General features: G+C 38.4%; 1 protein-coding gene across 1 annotated transcript; it reads left to right on the forward strand.

The window, feature by feature from the left end:
* Positions 1-22,783: 22,783 nt before the first annotated feature.
* On the forward strand, positions 22,784-24,207 carry LOC148197272 (uncharacterized). The gene is made up of 2 exons (XM_088092587.1): positions 22,784-23,933; positions 24,170-24,207. Exons 1-2 carry the CDS (start codon positions 22,952-22,954, stop codon positions 24,205-24,207), a joined length of 1,020 nt encoding a protein of 339 aa, XP_087948713.1. The 5' UTR covers positions 22,784-22,951.
* The last annotated feature ends 229 nt before the right edge of the window (positions 24,208-24,436 follow it).

A 24,436-nucleotide genomic window follows, 5' to 3' on the forward strand; every position in this document is an offset into this window, starting at 1 on the left:
AATCCATATGTAATATCTGAATTACATACGGATTATAATCCGTATATAAATATCCGTATATAAATGCAATATTTCTTGAGTGATGTATATTAAACAAAAAAGGAAGATTAATCCTATACATACTTTTAACTATATTCAACATGGTATTTAGAGCCTAAGATTCTTTTGAGTAAAAAGTTCTTATTGTCTTTGTTACTTCACCTGTCGTTGCTAGCGACGACGCCATCTATTTTCGGTGGCACCATCGTCTACTATCATTGTCTACCGTAGCCATTACCGCCAAGTGACACTAGTAGAAAAAGTGGTTTCTAACGCGCCAAATACGCTTCGGTTAAGAAAAAACCGAAGCGTACAAACTTATATACCTTGGTTACTGGATGACCCGAAGCAGAATGCAGTTACTACCTCGGTTAGTCGAAGACCCGAGACCTATATAGCATTGTAAATCAGGCAAATTAGACTGACAGCTTTTTGAAAAGCGCTATTGCTTCGGTTGGCTACAAAACTGATGCCTATACACATGTGCATGTCAGACCCTCTGCAAAGTTAGGCTTCTTTTCGCCTTAAAACTGACAACTACTAGGGAGGCCTAAGGCATCGGTTCTTCGGGGGAACCGAAGTTGTTGATTCCACTTTCGACTTTGGGTGTTGAGTTTAATCGGTGCCATATTAGGCTATTACTTTGGGTTTTCTAGTAACCGAGGTAGTAGCTTTCATTTTCTAACTTAACACGTTTCATTTGCGTCGTCGCCCATCAGCTTCTTCTTTCCTCTCGAGTTCTCTCATTCCTCTGCGCAACTTCTTCATCATCGTGCTCTCCCATTCTTCCTCTGTCACTCCTTGCCTCGCCGCGCCGGTCATTGTGTTGTCGGTGGTCTTGCCTTCGTCGTCGTGCTAGTGCTCGCGCCTGCCGCTTGTGGTTGGCGTTCTTGATCGTGCCTCCTCCCGTCACCGTCACGCCATTGGTGGCCCGCCGCTGCTTCAATCTTGGCACCGCCGCTCCAAATCCACCGCTCCAGATCGCCAAGCCGCTCTAGATCCGCTGCTCTAGATCGCCAAGCCGCTCTAGATCCACTCCAGATCCGCTCCATATCCGCTCCAGATTCGCTCCAAATCCGCTCGACAATGTCACCGCCGTTGCCTCCCTGCTGCGTCCACAACGTCACCGCCGCTGCCTCCCCGCTGCTGCCTTGCCGTCGCGTGGTGAAGACAGTGTTGCCGCCGCATTGCCGCCATCGTTGCGTGGTCTTCCTGGGTTCTTGTTGCACTGCCATGCCGAGTTGTCTCTGTTGCCACCATGCCGTGTTGTACTGGGTTTTTGGATCTTGTTCTTGGTCTTCTTTTTGGATCTAGAGACATTGGAAACACCATTTTCAAATAAAACCCTCCACTGTCAATCTTGTTCTTGGTTTTGTTCTTGATCCAGAGACATTTTTGTTGTTCAATTTTTCAGTGATGGGGACTCTTTGATGGACTCTTCGAAACGGTGGGAGAGTGTAGCAGGGGATTAATAAAAAAAACCAAAACCTTATGGCATCGGTTACAATGACTCGAGACGTAATCCTATCCCTTTACGCCTCGGTTCATAATCAAGGCACAAAACCTACCCCTTTTTACCTCGTCCGTATATGCCTCGGTCGTAGAACCGGTGCCTATAAGCAATAATAACCGGTGCCATTTCCTCTTACTGCACTAGTGTGAACATCATGTCGTCAACGACGCCTCACCAGTGCAGTGAAGGGAAACGACAATGGCTGTTTTTGACAATCCACTTCGGTTTTCGAACCGAGGCATATACTGGCGAGATAAAAAGGTAGGGGACTTTTGGCCTTGGTTCCAACCGAGGTAATATGTCTAAGGTTTCTACTTTGATTCCTCTACGCCTGAAGTAATAAGGAAGGGGGGTGAAGGAGTTATTACCTATGGCAGCAATAATGTAAAAAGTCTAATAATTATAAATAAACTCATATGTGTTAATGTATTTTAAATCCTAATAACTATGCACTATTGTATAATCTAATTAAATGTTTTGCAAGTGCCTTCCTTAGGAATGTAAGTGACTTCTCAGGAAGTGGAGTAGGAGTCTTGAATCTCTGCACAAGACACATGATATTATTTAGTGTATATGAATTCCAAATGATGGAGAAAAACAAAATTCATTAAATCTAAATATTACCGTTTCCCATCCACTTGTAAATGGGCACGAATACGTAGTATCCACACTCATATGACCCACTTTGTCTATGACACTACAATATAACATCATAGTTGTAAATAGTTAGTGAAAATCATTAAAAGAAAACAACTATAAGAAAATATGGCTTTAGCATATGTCAAACCTTGAGAGCCAACCATGCTTGCTTTTTATTGTTAGTAGTTGATCTCCCAGACAATATCATACGTGTTGTAATGGAACTATTAAAAAAAGGTTTTAGCATTCATTTTTATAACAAAGAAAGTTCAAACATTGAGGTTCTAACCAATCAACTACATGTCTAAGATGTTTGGGAGGAGACTTGTGCAATAAGCAGAACCACACAACAACTTCCTCCGGTATGGAAACAATAAGTAGTTGACAATGATGCCTGAAATTGATAATAACTTAATTGTTATATATTAAAATCACAGATGGAAGTTTGAAGTTAACAAATTTCACTTACCCAGATATATAAGGGATAAAATATATCTCCTTCCCCCTTGCAAAGTTGCTGGTGAGGTATGTTTGAATGTCATAAAATGTATTTGCTTCGTGAGTGACTTAGGGATCAATGAACCCATAGACATTATTGTACCTCAAGTTGTTACTTACATCAAACATATACCTAAAATAAAAAATTACATTTGATATAAGTATACTTGATATATAAATCAATTTTATATAACTAATTGCTCATAGACTTACATCATCCATAGCTGAATTAATGTAATATTCAAATCTTCTCTTCCCAACACAAGCTTTTTGACATCTTGCCTATGCAAGTATATTGGGACCTCAAATCCTCTCTCAAATACATTGGGTTCATATTAAACCATCATAGGCTCATTTGCAATGATGTCACAAAGTTAGTGCAAAGCACCAAGAGGATCATCCTTAGATAAACAAATCTTCTCTTGTCGATGCGTTTGTTGTTACATGGAAAAATAGGATAAGTTTCGACATCAATAACATGTAAACTTTAAAATTGCGAAATGTAACGTAAGAGTCCATACCGGGGGATCAAAACCAGAACCAACCAAGTGTTTAGGCCAAGCGATTAAAGACTGGAACTGAGGCATCTAGTATGATAATGTCGTCTACTAACACCTTGACCTCATCCTCTGATAGCTCCATACCAAGAACAACAGTCGTTGCCTGAAACACTATCCCACGAGCCACCAGCATCATCTAGTACCATCTAAAACATATAATAGACATGGACTACCGTCGTCCATGTCATCCCTTGGGATGGCTGGTGCTGACCAACTTCGTTTCCCGCTTCTCTTTGTCAGAGTAAATTTTAGATTATACAAATAATAAATTATTCAATAGAAATGTTTATTAATTTTACTTGTGGGAGACACACCATATTCCTGTAATTGAGATGGTTGCGGAGGCATCCCATAAGTCTCAAACTGTTGCTGAAATTGGTGCATAACTCTTTGATGAGATGGTCGCACCTCTCACAAAAGTTGTGCATAAAAGAATGCAGTATAGACTAGGCAGTGACTCCTAGGTCGTCTCTCAAGGACCAATTTGTGGTTCGAGTCTCAGATCACACACGCAGTGGGGGGGTTTGAAAATGTTTTTCATTAAAACAAATTAAACTGGAAATTAAAAAAAACCGTAACCAGAATTGAAAACATTGAAATAGAAGAAGACATTAAAGTGAACAATGCAACAAATAAATATCCAAACATAATTCAAACTATAAAAATGCACATTGCCTATTAGAATAAAAATTCAAAAAAAAAGAAACAAGAGTGCTAACCAATTGAAACATAAAGCAGCAAGAATAAAAGAAAATATGCAACGCTTAATCTAAACATTGGAATGCACATTATAGTCATCCACCAACACATATCCATCACGGAAATAATAAATTAAAAATGCTTAAACAGTGAAAATAAAGTAAAAGTGTGCCACCGTTTCTCTCTTCTCCAATGCAAATGAATGCAGCGTGCTTGCTTTCTAAAAGAAAGAGAGAATCCCATTGCCTTTGCTCCATCCATTCTTCATGCAACACCTATCCGCTCCTGGACGTTACTTCATCCAACACTTTCACCTAATCACTTCTTCATCTCTCAAAGAAAAGAAATCTCCAAAAGATTTAATCACCGAATGAAAATAATAAAGGCCCCTGCACACTTCTTCTCAGCAACATAACACTCTAATTCATAGAATATAAAAATAAAAATCTGGTTCAACGTGAAAGATAAAAGCAAAGACAAGACCATGTGCTCTTCAAAGATCTCTGTTCCAACATAAACAAAAAAAACGAAAACTTTCTATTGCAGCGTCACTGTGTGTGCACTTTGCTGAATGAATAAAACAAGCTTCTTTTAAAAGGAATCGAATCCCCTCCGTAAAGTGAATTTCCACATGTCTCTCAAAACAAAGTGAAAGTGTTTTTCTCCCTAACGTGCTGCTTGACTCCACTGGACGGTGCTTTTCTCCTTCCAGCCATCACACCCTATTACCGTGATACTCTTTCCCTTCAATCCATCAATCCACGCCCATTTCCTTTTCCAAAAAAAAAATCCCCCCTCTCTGCACCGTTTTTTGAATATTATATATGATGATCCTTCAAGGGTGCGGCTGCCACGCACGTCCCCCCTCACTTGCTGCCCTACTCCCTGGACCAACTTCCGTGTGTGCTTCTAAGTGTTGCTATCTACAACCCATCCACGTGGACTCCTTCTTTTTCTGGACGCACCCCTTTTTAGTGCTTCTGCTGGAAGGCCTTGATGCGTGCTGCTTTCAAGCCTGCTGGACACCGTGTGAAGTGTGCGTGTGGTGGGCCGTGGCTTCTCTTCAAATGAGTGTGCTTCCAAAGCTGCTCCTACTTGAAGGCAATAAAGAAACCAAAAACTCTTTCAATTTGTGGGCCGTGACATGTTGTTCCAGCCCTAAAAAAAAACGTGGCAGCCCACTTCTTCCAATTTAATCACCGTTGTTGCTTCATTTCAATGTGGTCCTCTCCATTTTGCTTCTTAAAATTCAAGAATTAAAGGACTTGCTTAAGAGTGTTGGAGGTCTTAGCATCATCCAATGATCAATTCCAGCCACCACAATTTCTAAACAGCAAGCAAACAATGCAACGGATTAGAAATCACTCAAACAGCAGTAATCACTGGACTGACATATGAGAGTAAAATAAATACTGGGAACAGCACAGAATGAATTTGAACAAAGTAAAAACTATATGTTAAAATAGACATCCAGACGAAACTATGAAAAAAAATTGCATGGAAAATGGATAAGAATTGAACTCAAACGAAGACACACAAGTTGACACAACATTCACGCGGCAACCAGCGAAAATAAAAATGGCTAAGATGCATTGGCTCAATTTCCATTTCTCATTTAGCTTTCTAATGTCCCAGAAAGTTATCCAAAATTTTCCCATAATTAATAATGCAAAATAATAAGCTCAGATAATTCAAATTAGTTAAAATAAGAATTTCCGATCAAATTAAGCACAATTAGGAAAAACAGGAAAATACCGGACGTTTAAGCATAATTCCCCGACTAATTCTAGCACATTAAACTAAGTGAAGTGAGGAAAATATTGGTTCATCACTCTTTCAGTCACTTCTGTAGTGACTTCATCATACAATTGCGCCCTAAGCTTTTTTGAGATCTCCTCCGTCAGCCTTTGTTCATACTCTTGGTTGTGTGCGTATGAAGTCTGACGCGAGGAACTTCCAAAATAATCTCTAATGCCTACTCTAGTACCAACAACACACACTTGTCCAGGGTGCTCAAGTCGTTCAATTGCAATGGTAAGAATATATTGGCGACCCTCTGGAGTGAATTTACCTTGGGAGCTTTGCTTAACCAAAGAGTCCTGTAACATAACAAAACACCATTATTCTTTAAAAAGTTCAATGTAATACATATAATGAAACTATTAATATTCTAGTAATATTGATATCTTACAATTCTTTTTTATATTTCTTGTGTAGTCGCAGAAGTGTAGGAGCCCGATGATCTTAGACAGACTAACTCCCACTTCTCATTCCGAGAAGGTGGTGAAGGAGGCTGGGGACTACCACCATCAGGAAGTGGGGCTCTACCTTTTTTCTTTTACTTCAGGAGTTTCTCTTCAAGCTTCCTATACCCACCAAGAGATAATAAGTGGGGTTTTTTTTTTTATTTTTAGCACTTATTGCTTGTGCTTTTGTTCTTTTTCCTGTCAGTTAATGAATTAGTTCATATGATATAAATTTGTTAATGAGGAATTGAATAATATCAACTATACTAACCTGCCATGCCTTTGATGCCCGACTCTCTACAAAGAGACGTCAAGTCTCTTCATCAATGGTCTTATATTTTGCACATGGAGAGTCATTTTTTTTGCTCCAAATATATATCTCGAGGTCAATTTAGTCTTAAAACCCTGAAATTTTTTCAGCAATAGCTGATAAACACTTATTTCTAAGTGTTGCGACATTTCAAAAGTCAAATCTCATCTGCAATAAAGAGAATCAAGTTGTATCAATACAAAATTATCAATATAAAATTCAAATATGAAATTCATGCATAAAGATATGGATTGGTCATATGTATATTCCCTCATTATGATCTTCCCGAATTGCATGTATATCGTCAACTAGAGGGTGGTCATCCAAATTTGTCGTTGTTTTAAATGAATGGTTGTCAACAATATGAATATTAATCAGATTGTTTCGTTAACTTCAATTTGTTTTTTTCCTTGAAGAGCGACATACCAATAATTAGATGCATGATCTTTGACATAAAAAACCTGAGATGCTTGATGTACCATGATAAACGGTTTGTTTCGATAACCCACCTTTCGAAAATCAACTAGTGTCATACCTGATTCATCTATTTTCACACCACTCTTATTGTCAAACCGCTTACATTTGAATAATGGAACAAAAAACATAGTGTAATCAACCTCCCATATCTCTTCTATTATACCATAATATCTCATTGATCCTAGTAGGATTTTGATCTTTTGATGTGGAAAATTGGTGCGACTCAGCTTCTAGATTGACTCTACTATTTTGTAATGTGCTGATATCATCCAAAGTCTTTGTATAGAATGTGCAACTATTGATTTCATAACATGTACAACACACAACATGAAACTTTAAACCATTAGCAAGCCACAACAAAGTCTGAGAAGAATGTGGCTCTTTTTCAACTTTAGATTTGAACCAAGAATAAATGTTCTATTATGCTCCATCAATTGTCATTTCTTTGATTGTCTTAGATTTTTATCCTTCATAATGGCTTTGTGTGCTTGAAAAAAAGGGATCACCTCATCTTTCGTCGCCACATTCATACCTCAGATGCTTTTACTTGTAGAACATTTATTCAACCATAATGTGCGAGGAACTCCTATGGGATTTCTTGAAGTCATGTAATCTGAACAAAACTCGATATTTTCTTCACCAATATACCTTTCAATCATTGAACCTTCGGGACGATATGAATTTTTAACATACCTTTCAAAAATCTTCATATGACGCTCAATAGGATGCATCCATCTTAAGTATACTAGTCTGCACAACTTGATTTCTCTAACCAAATGGACAAGTAAATGTACCATGATATCAAAAAAGGAGGGAGAGAAAAACATCTATAGCTGACACAAGATGATAACAATATTGTCTTGAAGTTCATCTAACTTTGTAGGATCGATGAATTTACTACAAATTGACGAGAAAAATGAACACAATCGAGTTATAGTCTGCCTAACATTTTTGGGGCAAAATTTCACGAATAGCTACCGGTAACAATTGTTGCATTAAGACGTGGCAATCATGAGACTTGATGCGAACAAGCTTTAAGTATCCTTGTGGTACCTTGATACTCTTTAAACAGAGGCAAAAACTTATCTTCTCTTGTCTGGACATTGTGTAACATGCAAGGGGCAAATAAGTACGTTTATCAATCTCCCTTGGTGCCAACTCTTCTCGGATCTTCATGTCAACCAAATCCAAACGAGCATTCACTCCATCTTTTGTCTTTCCCTAAATGTTGAGTAGTGTATCACCCAAGCTATCACACACATTCTTCTCTACATGCATCACATCTATGCAATGTCTAACATCTAACTTTGACCAATATGGAAGATCAAAGAATATTAATTTCTTCTTCCAATGGGTCGTTCCAGATGACTTCTTAGATGTATTCCAAAATACATGATGTATTTTATTAACTTTTTCTAGAATTTGAAGGCTAGTAAGTGGATTTGGTGCATCGTCTTTCTCTTTATATCCATTGAATGCTTTTTCTAACCTTCGATATGGATGATTACATTTTAAAAATCTTTGATGATGCAGATACACAATCTTCCTTCTGTTTTCAATTAATGAGGTGCAATGTTTTCTTCACATATAGGACATGCTTTGTGACCTGTTAAGATGTCGGCAAGTGTACCGAATCGTATCAAGTAATATAAAATGGTAAGACCAAGTATCGTATCCCAAAAGACTCACGACACTAAACAGTTATGTAATCGCTTAACTAATTAAGACTTAAGAACAATTTTTTGTGTTTTTGAAGACAAATGCAATAAAAATAAACATGAATGCAAATTGATCAATTGAGGCTAAACACAAGAATGAATGGATGATGTTGATAATATGAGATGAGTATGTTGTTTGGGTTTAGATTTCACCATCTTTACTCTCTTGCATATATGAATTCTTCTTCTTTATTAATTATTAACATCACTTTCTAAAATACTTAGAACCCGATGTCTCGGCGAAAAAAACCTATCCTTAATTACTAGTTTGCATTGTCTTGTCCCCCTAATAGATAATTCTGCATTACGAATGGAAGCTTAAGATGACACAAACTCATATCCCTATTCTTGAGCAATACTGCTTTTGGGAGAAATTCCCAAATCTAAATTTCCCCGTATGTGTCCATATCACAAAAACCAATAATCAAGTCATGAATGAGTTAAACATAACAAGCATAGAGCAAAGAAGAATAAACCTAACAATTAATGAAAGAAGCATATATAAATTGGAATCAATTCAAATACATGAGAGTTTAGAGGTTACATCTTCCCCAACAACAAATAAGGTTTAGTTCTCCATTATCATGGAGAAACTAGATGAGCAATGAAATGGAAGAGATAGAAAAACCCTAGAAACTGAAGAGGAGAGCTCCCACATCCCCAAATCTCCCTCCAAGGAACGAAAAGTGTGTTTCTGTGCTCAAGTCATCAAGAGATACCAACCCTAGGTCGTGCAAGTCCTTAAATAGGGCTGAATTGGATCATGGGCCAACGTTGTTGGCGCTCAGTGCCCCTACTTAGGGCGCCTAGGAAAAACTACGAGAAAACTGGCGCTCAGCTCCCCTAAAAGGGCGCTCAAGCTTTGTGCGATACATGAAACTAGCGCTCAGCCCCCTTTTTTGGCGCTCAGCCCTAACTGGTTGGCGCTCAGGGCCCCTTTCTAGCGCTCAGCTTTAGCTTGACTTTTCGGCATTGCATCTTTTTCTCTTTTTCTGCATTCCAACTCCTTGGTACTTTAACTCCTCTTTTTAAATCATTCCAATAACCTACAAAATCAAGGGAATTTAGTGATAAAATAATCAAGTATACCCTCTACTCACTTATTCACAAAACTATACTATAAACATGAGTTCAAGCAAACTTCTAAGTCAAAAAGGGTTGATTTAATATCAAAATTGAATCACAGATAACAGTATTTTCAACATTTATCATGACCCTTGACATTGTATCATGACAAATTATTGTAAGCTGGGAAGTCATTAATGGTGCAAAGTAACATTGCATGCATCACAAAAAGTTTCAGAAGCGAAGGCATCAAATATTTCTACCCCATCAACCCACAACAACTTCAAGTCTTCAACCAGTGGGTTTAGATAAACATCTATGTCAATTTCGTTATGCTTTGGACCAGATATCATCAAATACAACATCATGTACTTCCTCTTCATGCACAATGTAGGAGATAAGTTGTAAATTATCAATATAACTGGCCAACAACTATGATTGGTACTTAAATTACCAAATGGATTCATTCCATCAGTGGTTAAACCAAGCCTAAGATTTCTACATTCTTGACCAAATTGGAGGAATTCTTGATCAATATTTTTCCATTGCTTTGAATCAGCTGAATGACAAAGTAGCCTATCAATTTCTCTCTCATTTGCATGCCATCTAAGGTTTTTAGCATCTTTTGGATTCGTAAACAAACGCTTAAGTTTGTCCATAGTTAGAAGGTACCAAACTACTTTCACAGCAGAACCATTTTTTTCTATCTAACCATTATCTTCACTGTTGTTATTTTTTGACTTGTAGCACGATAACCCGCATTTTGTGAACTTTTGCAAAACGTCAAACTCTTTCCTATATAAAATGCAGTCATTGGGACAAGCATGTATCCTTTTATACTCCATACCCATCGAACAAAGAATTTTCTTCGCATCATAATTATGAGTGAGAAATGTATTTCCCTCTAGCAACATTTCATTCAACAACGTCAACAATTCTGTGAAACTTTTATCAGTTCATCCATTGGTCACCTTCAAATTCATGAGCCTTAACACCACTGATAACTCTGTAAACATATTTGAACCGACATAAAGAAGTTTCTGCATCATTGGACATTGTCTCATACACATGAGCTTGGGGAAAATTTTCTGCCTAACATCACGAATCATGTCCTCTAATTTGTCTTCTTCTTGTCGATCTTCCATAGTGGAATCAATAACATTTTCAGTTTGGCAGATAGTAAAAAAGTATAGTTCTTTGCCGTGCCATATCCATGTTGTATAACATCGTAGAAAACCATCACAGATAAGATGTTCTCTGATTTAGGTTGTGTTCAACTTTCTCCCATTCAAACTATTGACACAAGGCCATCTAAACTTCACTTCATCATCACTTCTATCCTCATTACGTTGCACAAATTGTATATGTTAGAAATAGTAAGGCTTGTTTCTCAACACCAAGAGGGGCGGTGAATTGGTGTTTTATAAAAACTTGCACTTTAATATGTTTTTCAGAAAATATAATGTGCTTGAAATCTTTCTTGTGCAGTAAGCAAATATGTGTGCAATGAAACAGTAAATTCAAATGTAAAGAGATAAAGGAGAGAAAAAGTAACACAGTTTTTATTCTGGTTCGGCCTCAATGCCTACATCCAGTCACCCTTCCAATCAACCACTAATTGAAGGATATTTCAATATAATGATTGGAGAATTACACCAAAGGTTTTACTCTGAATACACCCTCACAAAGTAAACACCTTTACCACTCAAACAATCAAATATAAAAACAACAACACCTATAAACAGAGCACCCCACGATCTTGTTGTAGAAACCCTTTGAGAATCCCCTCTCAACGTCCAAGGAAATGGCAAGTCAAAGATTGCAAATCTTCTCTCCTGATCAATACAAATGCACCTTCAGTCGTCCGAATGTGATCAGCTAATGTAATCCACAAAGATGCGTCACAAGAACTCTTCAAGATTCTTCAAACTCTTCGCGTTCTTGATTCTTAGAGCGTATTGAGTAATCTATAAACTTTCTAATATCTAAACAATCAAGTATGAAAATGTTAGAACGATCAAAAGTTACAAAAATTCAAATAATGCATCAATATATAGTTTTCATCAATTGTGATGAAAAAATAATCGATTAGGTTAATAGTGTAATCGATTAAAATTGTTGTAACAGTATTACAACTAACTCAACTCCTAATTGAATGTACAATAAATGTAATCGATTTGGATTAAATGCTTGGTCAAACATATTTAAAAATATGATCTTTATAGCACTTATGACAAGCATGAAATCAATTTTCAAAGCTTAATAGACTTAATTGAATACACAACACATGTAATCGATTAAGCTTAACACTTAAACACATTTTGAAAACTTTTTCTTCCCAAAAACTCATCACAACACATTTGAAAAAGATATTTGCAAACACACGAGTTTTAATCGATTCAACATCTAATGTAATCGATTTAATCTAGTTGTTTTGCCATAGTTCAAAACATAAGTTGTCGGATGACCTTAATGGATTACTACAACATTGTAATCGATTATGTCATGCAAATATTCTTTTGTGCTTGTGGTTTTCAATACACACAAACATACAGTGTGCATACACAGATATAATCACATCATAATCACAATAGTATGCATAAATCAAACAGTATGTCCAAAATATGCATTTGTCAATATATGCATTTATCACAGTAAGCATGTACAAATTCAAATATGTATAACACAACATAGAAACACTTTTCTGTTGTGACATTACAACATTCATGTGTTGTTGCTATTAATGTGTTGTCATCATAAAAAACAATATAACAAACATTGGGTTCAGTTATCACATTGCTCCCCCTTTCAACAATCTCCCCCTTTTTTGATGATGCACAACCATGATTAATAAAACAACCATGATGTACAATACACAATAAAAAATTGTTTCACGCAATTTCAAACAATCTCATTCAACAGTCTCATTCAATTTCAATTTCAATTATTTCTCCCTCTTTGGGCATTAGCAAAAAAGGATTTATAGCACAATGTAATTGAAACAAAGATATTGAATCACGTAGAGATGCATCAGCATATGTAAACAAAAAAACATGATGCTCCCCTTATTAGCAATATTCACATGAATTTTTACTTCTTCCCCTTTTAACATGTGATCACATCATTTAATAGTATACAAAACTCCCCCTATTAATATGCATATCATATTTCAGTCAGAGTTGCATGATAGAGATCTAGAAAGTATGTATCATTCAAGCATCTTCAAGTAGTGTATCAAACAAATATCACAAATATCAGAGCTTTTTAGATACATCTTGAAACATAGTAACCTAGTGTTATCATTCATAAACTCATACCAAATACACATCGGATTTCAAACAATTCAGTTTATGATGAATAAACACTCATGAAATCATAAGTCATGATTTAAAGTAAAAGATTCAGCCGTTTAGAAACTTCAAACCAGTTGACGAAATTCAATCGATTATATCACTCCTATAATCGATTCAGATAAGCAGAATATTGATGAATTTCCATTTCAACTTTGTGTACAAACAGTAAACCTGCATAATCTCTTCATCTCAACTAGATCAAGCGTTATTCATATGCAATATAACTGAGAACTAATCAATATCGCATATTAAGTATGAATATGTAATGTAATGATGAAATAATGAAATGTTCAATTTGCATACATACAAGTCAAATCAGATTTAATCATTCTTAGATCACAAATTTTATCACCAGAACATAATTTCATTGATAATTAAAAGATGATTACAACTAGAGCATAAAAGATAAGATGGCTTAAAAGCCACTGACTGCAAAACCGAATGAAACAAACAAAAACTAAGAAAGTTCTAGTTCATGATTAATATGCCTTCTATATTCTTTTCTTTTGCTTGTTTTTCTTCATGAAATTAATCAGCATGTCGCTGTCACTTTCCTTTGCTGCACTTTCCTCTTCACTATTCTCTTCCTCTTCCTCAAACTCCTCATTCTCGTCACCAGATTCATTTAATTATAGCTTTTGTTTGATTGTAGTGACATCCTGATTTATGTTTTGACAGAGAATATTTAGAGAAATCATCTGCCTCACCATATATTTTTCAAACTTTGAACGAGGCCTGTATGGTGCAAATGAAGACCCAAAAACTTCTTCCTCTTCTCCAGCATATTCATCCTTGAATAACAAACCACTTGGTCCATGCTGAAGTCCCATGTGATATAGTGCAGGTTTGTCAATCATATTACTCTTTCCATATGATTCAGAAGATTCATCTATACATTCTACACCAAAGTTGATTAGCACCTTAGAGATGAATACACAATAAGGCAGGCTCACAAATTTGAGCCTAGTCACTTTGAGCATGTTTTCTGATACTGTAGCAGTTGAGTCAGTCTAAATATTTTCTTTAAGAGCATGCAGAACGTATAGATCATCAGTGATTGCCTGTGTGTGATTGCTCCCTCATGCCATCAGAATCCAGGAAGTGATGAAAGCGCATAGGCGATCATCCTTTTTAATTCCACCAATCCTATAATAAGGGTAGTCTCTCATTTCATTCAGATTCCTTAAACAATCTTGGTATATAGTGAACTTGTGGAATCCTTCCCCACCTAAATGACTTTGTTCACCTCCAAGCCGAAAGCTAGCAATCTCAGTCCACACTTCATCAGTCAGTTTTAGGAGAGTGTTCCATCACTTATTTTTCAGATTTGAATAAAATACCCTTACCAACTCTGATACTAATTATTAGAAATAGTGAGGCTTGTTTCTCAACACCAAGAGGGGTGTGAATTGGCGTTTTATAAAAACTTGCACTTTTATATCCTTTTCGCAGAATATAATGTTGTTCAAATCTTTCTTATGTAGTAAGCAAATATGTGTGCAATGAAATAGTAAATTCAAATGTAAAGAGATAGAGGAGAGGAAAACAAACACAAATTTTATCCTGGTTCGGCCTCAATGGCTACGTCCAAGCACCCTTCCAATCAACCACTAATTGAAGGATCTTTCACTATAATGATTGGAGAATTACATCAAAGATTTTATTGTAAATACACCCTCAAATAATCAAATATAGAAACAACAACACCTGCAAACGCAACACCCCATGTTCTTGTTGCAGAAACCCCTTGAGAATCCCCTCTCAAAGTCAAAAGCACACCACTCTTCTTCCTGACGCGCACGTCTAGGGAAACAACAAGTCAAAGATTGCAAATCTTCTCTCCTGATCAATACAGATGCACCTTCAGTCGTGCTACTATGATCAGCCAATGTAATCCACAAAGATGCCCCGCAAGAATACTTCAAGATCATTCAAACTCTTCGCGTTCTTGATTCTTGGAGCGTATTGAGTAATTTGTAAACTTTCTAATATCAAAACAATCAAGTATGAAAATGTTAGAATGATCAAAAGTTACAAAAATTCAAATAATGCGTCAATATATAGTTTTCATTAGTGTATTGTCATCACCAAAAACAACAAAACATGGATTAGGTTCAGCTATCACATTGCTCCTCTACCCCTCTCTCGTACTCAGCACTAATGATTAATCCAATTTCGATCCATACGATCCATAGGTAAATACTGTGAAATATTCAACAAAATTACAATACAAAAAAAAATTTATTGATTATTTAACGATAAATTACGGTTATTTCAATTCAATCATACAAAGTAAACACCTTTCCCACTCAAATAATCAAATATAGAAACAACAACACCTGCAAACACAACACCCCACGGTCAATCATACAATTAACACTAGTGCAGAAAGGGCTATAGACGTCCGTTCTTTAGGCTTTTTGACGTCCGACGTTCGACCGACGTCTTTGCGGGTGACGTCTATGTAGACGTCCGTTGTGTCAGGCCGGACGTCTATATAGACATCCGTTGTGTCAGGCCGGACGTCTATATAGACGTCCGCTGTGTCAGGCCGGACGTCTATATAGACGTCCGCTGTGAACCTCTCGGATGTCTATACACTACTGCAGAAAGGGCTTTATTAGACGGGTTATTTAGGGTTATTTACGGGTTATTTAGGATTACAGGGATTGGACGTTTGTTTGTGCATTGCAACACGTTTGAAGAGCAGATTTGAAATGAAAATGGACGGAGATGGAGGAGTAAACGACCTAAAACGTAGGCCAAAAAACGTCGCCCAAGAACACGCAACAAACTGCACCAAAATGCACCGAAAACGATTTTTAATCGGTCCAAATGAAAGATATTTCATCACTGAACAATTTAATCGGAATAAAAGTAAGATTAAATGGTCCAAAACAGATAAAAACCAACCTGGAAATGCAAGGCGCAGAGGCAACTCTCACGGGTTCGCATAACTCCTCGTGGGTTCGCGTTTTGGTGTGTATGTCCTTATTTTAAACGTCTTTTGAACGTCCGTTGTGGCGGGGGCCGGACGTCTATAATATAGTAGACGTCCGGCCCCCTCCAGGACGGACTGATGGGTTCAACTACCCTATCAGCCTCTTGATCGTCCGTCCTGGAGGGGGACGGACGTTTATATATAGTAAACGTCCGTCCCCCTCCAGGACGGACGTTCAAGAGGCTGATAAAGTAGTTCAACCCGTCAGCCTCTTGAACGTCCGTCCTGGAGGGGGATTGACGTGTACTATATATAGACGTCCGTCCCCCTCTAGGATGGACGTTCAAGAGACTGATGGGTTCAACTACCCTGTCAGCCTCTTGAACGTCCCTCCTGGAGGGGGACAGACGTCTATATATAGTACACGTCCGTCCCCCTCCAGGACGGACGTTCAAGAGGCTAACAGAGTAGTTCAACCCGTCAGCCTCTTGAACGTCCGTCTTGGAGAGGGATGGACGTGTACTATAGTAAACGTCCGTCCCCCTCAAGGACGGACGTGTACTATATAGTAAACGTCCGTCCCCCTCAAGGACGGACGTTCAAGAGACTGACGGGTTCAACTACCCTGTCAGCCTCTTCAACGTCCGTCCTAGAGGGGGACAGACGTCTATATATAGTAGACGTCTGTCCCCCTCCAGGACGGACGTTCAAGAGGCTGACAGAGTAGTTGAACCCGTCAGCCCCTTAAACGTCCGTCCCCCTCCAGGACGGACGTTCAAGAGGCTGACAGGGTAGTTTAACCCATCAGTCTTTTGAACGTCCATCCTTGAGGGGGCCAGACGTTTACTATATATAGACTTCTGACCCCCTCCAGGACGGACGTTCAAAAGGCTGAATCTTCAACTCTCCCATCAGGCTTTTGAACGTCCGTTAGAGGGGTCGGATGTCTACTATATTATAGACGTCCGGCCCCCTCTAGGACGAACGTCTCCACACTCAATTATTTATATTTATGCCACCGGTCAATTATTTACGTTTGGGTTTTGGTGGACGGACGTCTATGGGGTGACGTTAAAGATCAATTCTACACTAGTGTAATAAGCATTGAAATAATCACATATTCAACATAAAAAATTTTAAAAATATAGGGACCTCCGAACCCACAAATATAGGGACCTCCGAACCTATTAAACCTAAAAAATTTTAAAAATAGCATTGCAAAATTAAAAAATTAAACTTTAAAATCATACAATCATAAAAAATTATACAATCATACAAAATTATACACATAGTATATCATCATCCAATCACATATTCCATCATATAATCATACAAAATTCTATGATTCGCGATCAAAACGGTAGAAAATTCAACTCTGCAAAATTCAAAGCTAGACAAATATACAATCAAAATATTAGTTTTTGAAACCAAAAACAAACACCAAACATAAAAAAAAAGCATAAAAATTTTACCTCTAAGGTGGAGAATCGCAAAAACCAAACCAAAAAGAGATTTGGAACGATTTTGATTGGTGATAATGCTTCCTAAACATTGACGATGGCCAGGGCAACAAGAAAAACCAACTTTGAACGGTGAAAATGCATGGAAAATGGCTATGAAGTCGTGAGCACACAGAGATTGCAGGGAGGAAACATTTCATTCTCGCGAAGAAGACGAAACTGCAGATGTGGGAATGTCAGAGTTTGGTAGGGGCCTGTGGCATTGGTTTTGAGGGGGAACCGAGGCCAAATCCTCTGCATAGAATTAATATCTCTGCAAAATATCTAACCATTTGAACTGCCTAATTTCTATCACGAGGTTATGGCCTCGGTTTTGCAGGAAACTGAGGATAAAAACCTTGTATAGAGATTTCCATCAGACAACTGACTGAATTATTAGCATTTTACAGGGGTTTTTGGCCTCGGTTCTGCATACAACTAAGGCCATAGACTTTATATTGCTTCACTTCTGAAAAAACGGAGGCCTATATTATTGCGAAAATTGCAAAAATGCCACTGCGCCATATTAGGCTTTGGTTTCTAGTGAACTGAAGCATAATTGGCGTGACAATATCTCCTATTTTCTCAACGTCTTTTGAAATATTGGATCTACTTCCTTTTTCCATTGTGCATGATGGCATGTCTCGTCTCCTCTTAGGCAATGAGTCAAAGCGTCAAGGTCACTTTTTTTTCTCTTTCAGGTTCATCGTGCGTGGTCGCATGTCCCATCTCCTCTTAAGAAGTTATTTAGAGCATCGAGGTTGCTCTTTTTCCTTTTTTTAGGTGCATTGATTGGAGAATCCTGGATTTTTAAGGTTTCTCTCTCGTTATCCATGGCTTTTTTTGTTGTTGCCTCTTCTGATTTCTTTTCTGTCACCATTGTGTTTGACCTGTCTATATATACTTTTTTCTCCCATGGAAAAGATGTCTTTTGTTAGTTAATTTATAGTCGTGGTGGCTTTTCAACAATGAATTCTTTATCTACTGGATGTCAACCATGCTGAGGGAAGTCTTCTAGTAATAAGCTTGGCACATACAATTTGCATGAACCAGCTTAAGGGGGAATGTCAGATATTTTATTTTTATCTTATCTTTATATTTTATCATTAGTTAGTTTGTTATTTATTTTTTATTTGTATTTTAGGCTTAGGCCATATTTTTTCTATTATAAATAGAGGACCTTACGTGTATATTTAACACAAGAAGAGATTAATCCTATATAGACTTTTTACTATATTCAACATATATGAATTAAGTTTAATCGTAAATTGATGGGTTTTTGGTTCAAATTATTTAATATTGTTCTTACCGATTCTAATACATTATTTTGTCCTTTTTCATTTTGCATATTTTAAAGACCAGTGCGAAATGTAATTAAATTTTGATCAAATTTATGATAACATAATTGATTTATTAATAAATTATGAAAAGTATTTTTGTGAATGTACTTTATTTACCTTCAATTTATAGAACGAGATTTCATTTATGACAATAAAATTTTGAACATATATAGTTATAAGGTTGGATGAATCCATGTCGTATACGTAATAACAAAGAGTATGAAGAAAAATTTGATGACTTCATGCTATTTCTTTAGAAAAATGGAAAATATGAATGGTAAGACGAGCCAATGTGATTCGTTTTAGCCCAATCCACCATTGGTCCGTCAAAAACAGGTTGGGCTGACTGATAAGTGTGTAATATGAGTTAATTTTTTGTATTAATTTGACATTTATCTTATTTTAATTTTGATAAATATGTAGAAATCACTCCAATTTTTCCTCTTTTGCATATTCTGATGAACACAGAGAGTCAAAGGAGAAAATAAAGAAAATAGAGGAATTCTAAGAAATTTCTGGAAAGCTTACTTTGGTGCGACTAAAGCGTGAAACTTGAGGCCTAAGCCATATGAAGAAACTCACCTTGGATGGAAACCTCAAATATTGGACCTGAGCTAAAGCTATAAAGAATTTTTCTCATAGAAGTTATCTCAAGGGTTGAAAGCCATAGAGGAAACCTACCTTAGAAAGAAACCTCCGCAGTTCGAGCTAGGATGTTGTTGCTGAATCCAAACCCTTGAATGTTTCTAAAATCATAGTCGTTCCTCTATTTTAAGGAGATACTTCTAAACAGATTTTGTAAACGGACTTTAGAGAGTTTCTCATACACTTGTGTTTTACTTTAAAGAACATCATTAGAAGGTGTTTATGTTTAAAGCGGATCCGGGGTCTCTACTCCACGTACTTCCTCTCTTCCTGTGTACAATTAGTGACTTAAATCTCCTTCCCCGATCGGTACCGCGGAGTGACCTGCAAAAAAACACTCTAACGCTCAAGTTAGTAAGGTGTCCTCCAATGTCTTCAATCAAATCACAAAAACCAAATGTACCTAGTTATTAGTTTTGTATTTATAGGCTTTATCATTATCCGGCCCATTGGGCGTCATTAAATGCCCTTCAATGCAATACATCTTGTGCTTGATCATTCGCTAACGCCCTTATATCCGGCATAATATGCCTGATATTACCCATTAATTAGCTATAGACGCCTTTCGCGCGATATAGGAGTTACTCACCTTTAATACACATTAATGCCATTAACTCCCTACAGATCGGTTATTCCCTGTTGCGTTGGTTACCTCTAGTGGATCGTCCTCAACGCCTAGTATTGATCGTCCACCTCATATAGTACACAAGCCCCCCAAGCCCGAACGGTTCTGGAAGCGTGAAGGGTTTGAAACATAATCTTGGAAAGGGCGCGAAAAGGATCAGAAGTGGTTGTCATGGTCGTTGATTGTGGGGCACGGGTGATAGTGGGATTCGTGCCGTTTGAAATACGAAGCGCCTTGCGCCCCTGACCGTTTGATTTCTCCATTACGGATGGCCATGATGAACTCTCTAAAACGTCTTGTTGCGCTATAAAAGCTGATCAGAATCACCATGATGGCTTTGTTTCGTCGCTATCCTTACCACCTAACTTCCTCGATAACCCTTTGTCTCTCTGTTTTCCTTGCCCCTTAACTTCCCAGCTAACTCATCTCAAGTAATCATGTCCTCTTCTTCCTTCTCATCCGATGAAGTCGCCGGCGAAGGTCAGGGGTACACTGCTGATGGCCAGGAGCCCTCTGCCTCCATAGGGTCCTCCATCTTGGGTTCTACCGGGTCTGGTAACCGGGAAGTTGAAGAGTCAAACATGGTGTTAGAGATCGACGCTAGTAGAGAGTGGACATATTCTGCTCCTCCTCCCCCGTCAATGGATATGGCTGGGCCACCCATGAGGTAGGCCTGTACGTGCCCTACTATGCTACCACTTCTTCATTAGAGTATTTAGTTAGTAGGGTTAGCATCGTATCCACTGCAAGAGACGCCGGTAGTATCTTGTTAACGGTGTGCCGATCAAATGAATGTGCTTGCCACGGGCGGGAGGGGCATAGTACTGACTTTTTTTATATTTATAGTACTCTGTTTCACGATTTGGGTATTCCCTTACCCTTCATTGAATTTCAATCAAGTGTATTACGTGTTTTGAATGTAGCACCGACCCAACTACACCCGAACTGGTGGGGCTACATGCAGGCCTTTGTTGTTGTTTGTACTGCACTTTCTTTAACACCTAGGTACACTGCATTCTTGTATTTCTTCCATGCTATTCCGCAGGTAAATAAATCCTGGATTTCTTTGACTCCTGTAAAGGGTAAACAATTGTTTACACTGTTCAATTCTTCATATAAAGAGTTCAAGAACATATAATTCAAGGTATCGATAAAAGAAGAAGGTCGGTCCAAATTTTATCTAGACAATGGACAACCAAAATTTCCCTTTTATTGGACCGAGCGTCCCAAAAAAGGTTATTTCTCAAGCGAAGTCCTCCATGACCCCTGAAGAGTTGGAAATAGTTGGCATACTAGATCAGCTACCCCGAAAGACCTCATCGCGGGCTCTCATCGGGCTCTTGGGTTCACCCGCTCTGTGTTCCAGAGTGTTCGGTAAGGTTTCATAATTCTCCGTTATAATTGTCGTTTGTAACTTATGAGTTCTTTCTAATGCTTCAGATATCTTTGGAGAGATGGAGAAAAACAAGGCTTTCTTACTAATGATGTCTCGGAAAGAAGCAGAGCTAAAGAAAACTGGCATAGGAACATCCTCCCGCCCCGGACGATCACTTGCTATTCCCGATCGACCAGACACATCCAAACCTCCAAAGATTGTCAATCCTGCTTTCAAAATAACTCCCTATTCATCCCCATCTATCACTCCTTCAACAGTTCAAGTTAATGACGAAGCTTCTCAAGATGGGGAAAGAAGAAAGGTTGTTAAGGATAAGTCTGTGTCCTCGAGCAAGAAGAAAAAGAGGAAAGTTCCCGATGGTCCCTTGCTAGTTGGGCCGTTTGATTCAACCGTGCACTTGGCTGATCACTTAGAGTATCGCCTTAATCCTGAAGAGAAGAAGCTTTTCCACAGAATGACAACTGGTGAGGCAGTAGACCTGTCTTACGAGTTAAATGTTCGAGCCAACCTATGTTTGGCTTATGCAGCCGGCTCTGCTAAGTCTATCCTTGTTGAAGAACTTGAAAGCGCTCGACTGGATTTAGCGAAGGCTAAAAAATCCAATGAAGGCTTGACCCGTCGCGTTGAAAACCTTCAGAAGATGGCCGAGGAGGAGAGACAGAAGGCTTCCACAACTTTGACCCAAGCTCGGAGTACCACTCGACAACTTCAAAAGGTTAATGAAGAGTTGAAATCAGATCTCAAAAAGCCTTGGGTGATGAAGTTTGCAATGAACGGTTCAGGGGGTTCGAGCAAGGATATTATGAAAGAGGTTGTGGATGGTGTTGAAATATATTGTATTGTATAATTGTACTGTAAGACTTTACTGTTGTGTGCTGGTCTACTTGCTCCTTATATAGGACATTTGGTGTAATAGAAAGATAACACAATGGAATAATACTTCTATCTCTATATTTTCTCTTTCCAAATTTAACATGGTATCCAGAGCAGGTTAGGGTTTGCAGCCACCCACTGCCGTTGCATCCGCTTCCGTCGCCGCTCCGTCCGCCGCCGTTCGCCGCCGCCGTCGCAGCCTTTTCTCCGGCGAAGTTAGGGGTTCGGTGCGCCTCGAAGAGCGCGACCCATCCCCGGTGGTCGCCGCCGCATATTCTTCTCGACGCGCCGTCACGCGCCGATTCTGTGCGGTCTCTCTCGGGCGCGTGGGCTTCACGCGCCGCCTCTCCCGTCTCGGAACTTCACCGCGCCACCGCCGGTCGGTTCGCCTCCGTCTCCTGAGTCTATTGTGGTCACTGATTTTCTGTTCCGTTGAGGTTTGCTCCGTTTAGGGTTTCTTCCCACAATCTTTGCTCAGTTAAGGTGTTTTCCTCTTTTTCTGGTTTGGTTTTACGATGGCTGGTCTTGGAACACCGTCTCTCTCTGCCACTCCAACCATTACTTCTGCAAAACTCAGTTGGAAACACTATCTATCTTGGTCTTCTTCTGTGGAGTTATGGTTTCTTGGTCAAGGACACCATGACCATCTTGAACAAGATGTTTCCACCGTTCCTGAAGAAGAAAAATCTCAATGGCAGAAACTTGATTTCCAACTATGTGCTGTCCTATGGCAATCTGTTGAACCAGAAGTCTTAGAAATTTTAAGACCTTACAAAACGTGTTCCTCCTTTTGGAGAAAAGCTCAAGATATCTTTGCTAACGATGTACAACGCCTCTTTGATGCAACTCAAAGAGTGACTTCTCTCAAACAGAACAATCATGATATGGTTACTTACATAGGAACGGCCCGTGCTGGTGTAGAAGAATTGAAGAATTTCTTTGTGGCTGATTCTTTAGAAGGCCTAAACAAGAAGCTTGATAAGTTTTACATGGTCTTAATTTTAAGAGGTCTACATTCAGATTTTGGTCATGTTCGTGATCAAATGTTGGCTGGTGATCAAGTTCCATCAATGGACAGCTTAGTTACTCGACTTCTTCGGGTACCTTCATTAGTTAAAGATGAAAGTTCAATTGGTGGTATTGAAACATCAGCCATGGTAGCACCACAAGGAAGAGGAGGAGGCAGAGGCAACCGAGGAGGACGTGGTGGCCGTGGTATGCCTCCTCAGTGCACATATTGTAAGAGGATAGGCCATACTCGAGAGAAATGTTATGCCTTACATGGATATCCAGACAAGGGTGTTCATGTTTTGAAATCTGATGAACCCAAAATTTCGAATGAAGAGTATCAAGAATTTTTGAAGTATAAATCTGGAAAATCTTCTAATCCTGACCAATCATCTTCCATGTCCAGTGCGTCAACTGCCGGTATGTCTCAATCTGTGGAAGGTCACAATCCATGGATCCTTGACTCAGGTGCCTCTGACCATATCTCTGGTACTATTTCTTCATTTTCTTCCATGTCTTCTCAGAAAATCCCTCATTTCATTACTATTGCCAATGGATCCAAAGTTGCATCGCAGGGAATTGGCAGAGTTTCCTTATCTCCTTCACTAAATTTAAATTCTGTTTTGTATATTCCTCATTGCCCCTACAATTTAATCTCTTTGAGCCAATTGACTCGCTCCTTAAATTGTTCTGTAACCTTTACTGCTAATTCCTTTGTTATACAGGAACATGGTACAGGTCGCCTGATTGGAGAAGGACATGAGTCTCAAGGACTTTATTTTCTGAAACATAGCTCTCCAGCTTCCTGTTTTACCACTTCATCCCCAAAACTTTTGCATGATCGGTTGGGTCATCCAAGTTTATTCAAGTTGAAGATGATGGTTCCAAGTCTCAAGAACATTCAAGTCTTAGATTGTGAGTCGTGTCAATTAGGAAAACATGTTAGATCTTCTCATCCTAAAAAGTCTGAGACATTATGTAATTCTCCTTTC

The sequence above is a fragment of the Vigna umbellata genome, chromosome 6 (genome assembly GCF_029865625.1).
Source record: "Vigna umbellata cultivar VRB3 chromosome 6, Vumbellata_1.0, whole genome shotgun sequence".
NCBI classification, from domain to species: domain Eukaryota; kingdom Viridiplantae; phylum Streptophyta; class Magnoliopsida; order Fabales; family Fabaceae; genus Vigna; species Vigna umbellata.

Coding starts and splice junctions, on each gene's coding strand:
- LOC148197272 (XM_088092587.1), top strand. CDS start 22,952: ATGGCTGGTCTTGGAACACCGTCTCTCTCTGCCACTCCAACCATTACT. Junction 23,934..24,169: donor TGCCTCTGACCATATCTCTG/GTACTATTTCTT, acceptor TTTGTTATACAG/GAACATGGTACAGGTCGCCT.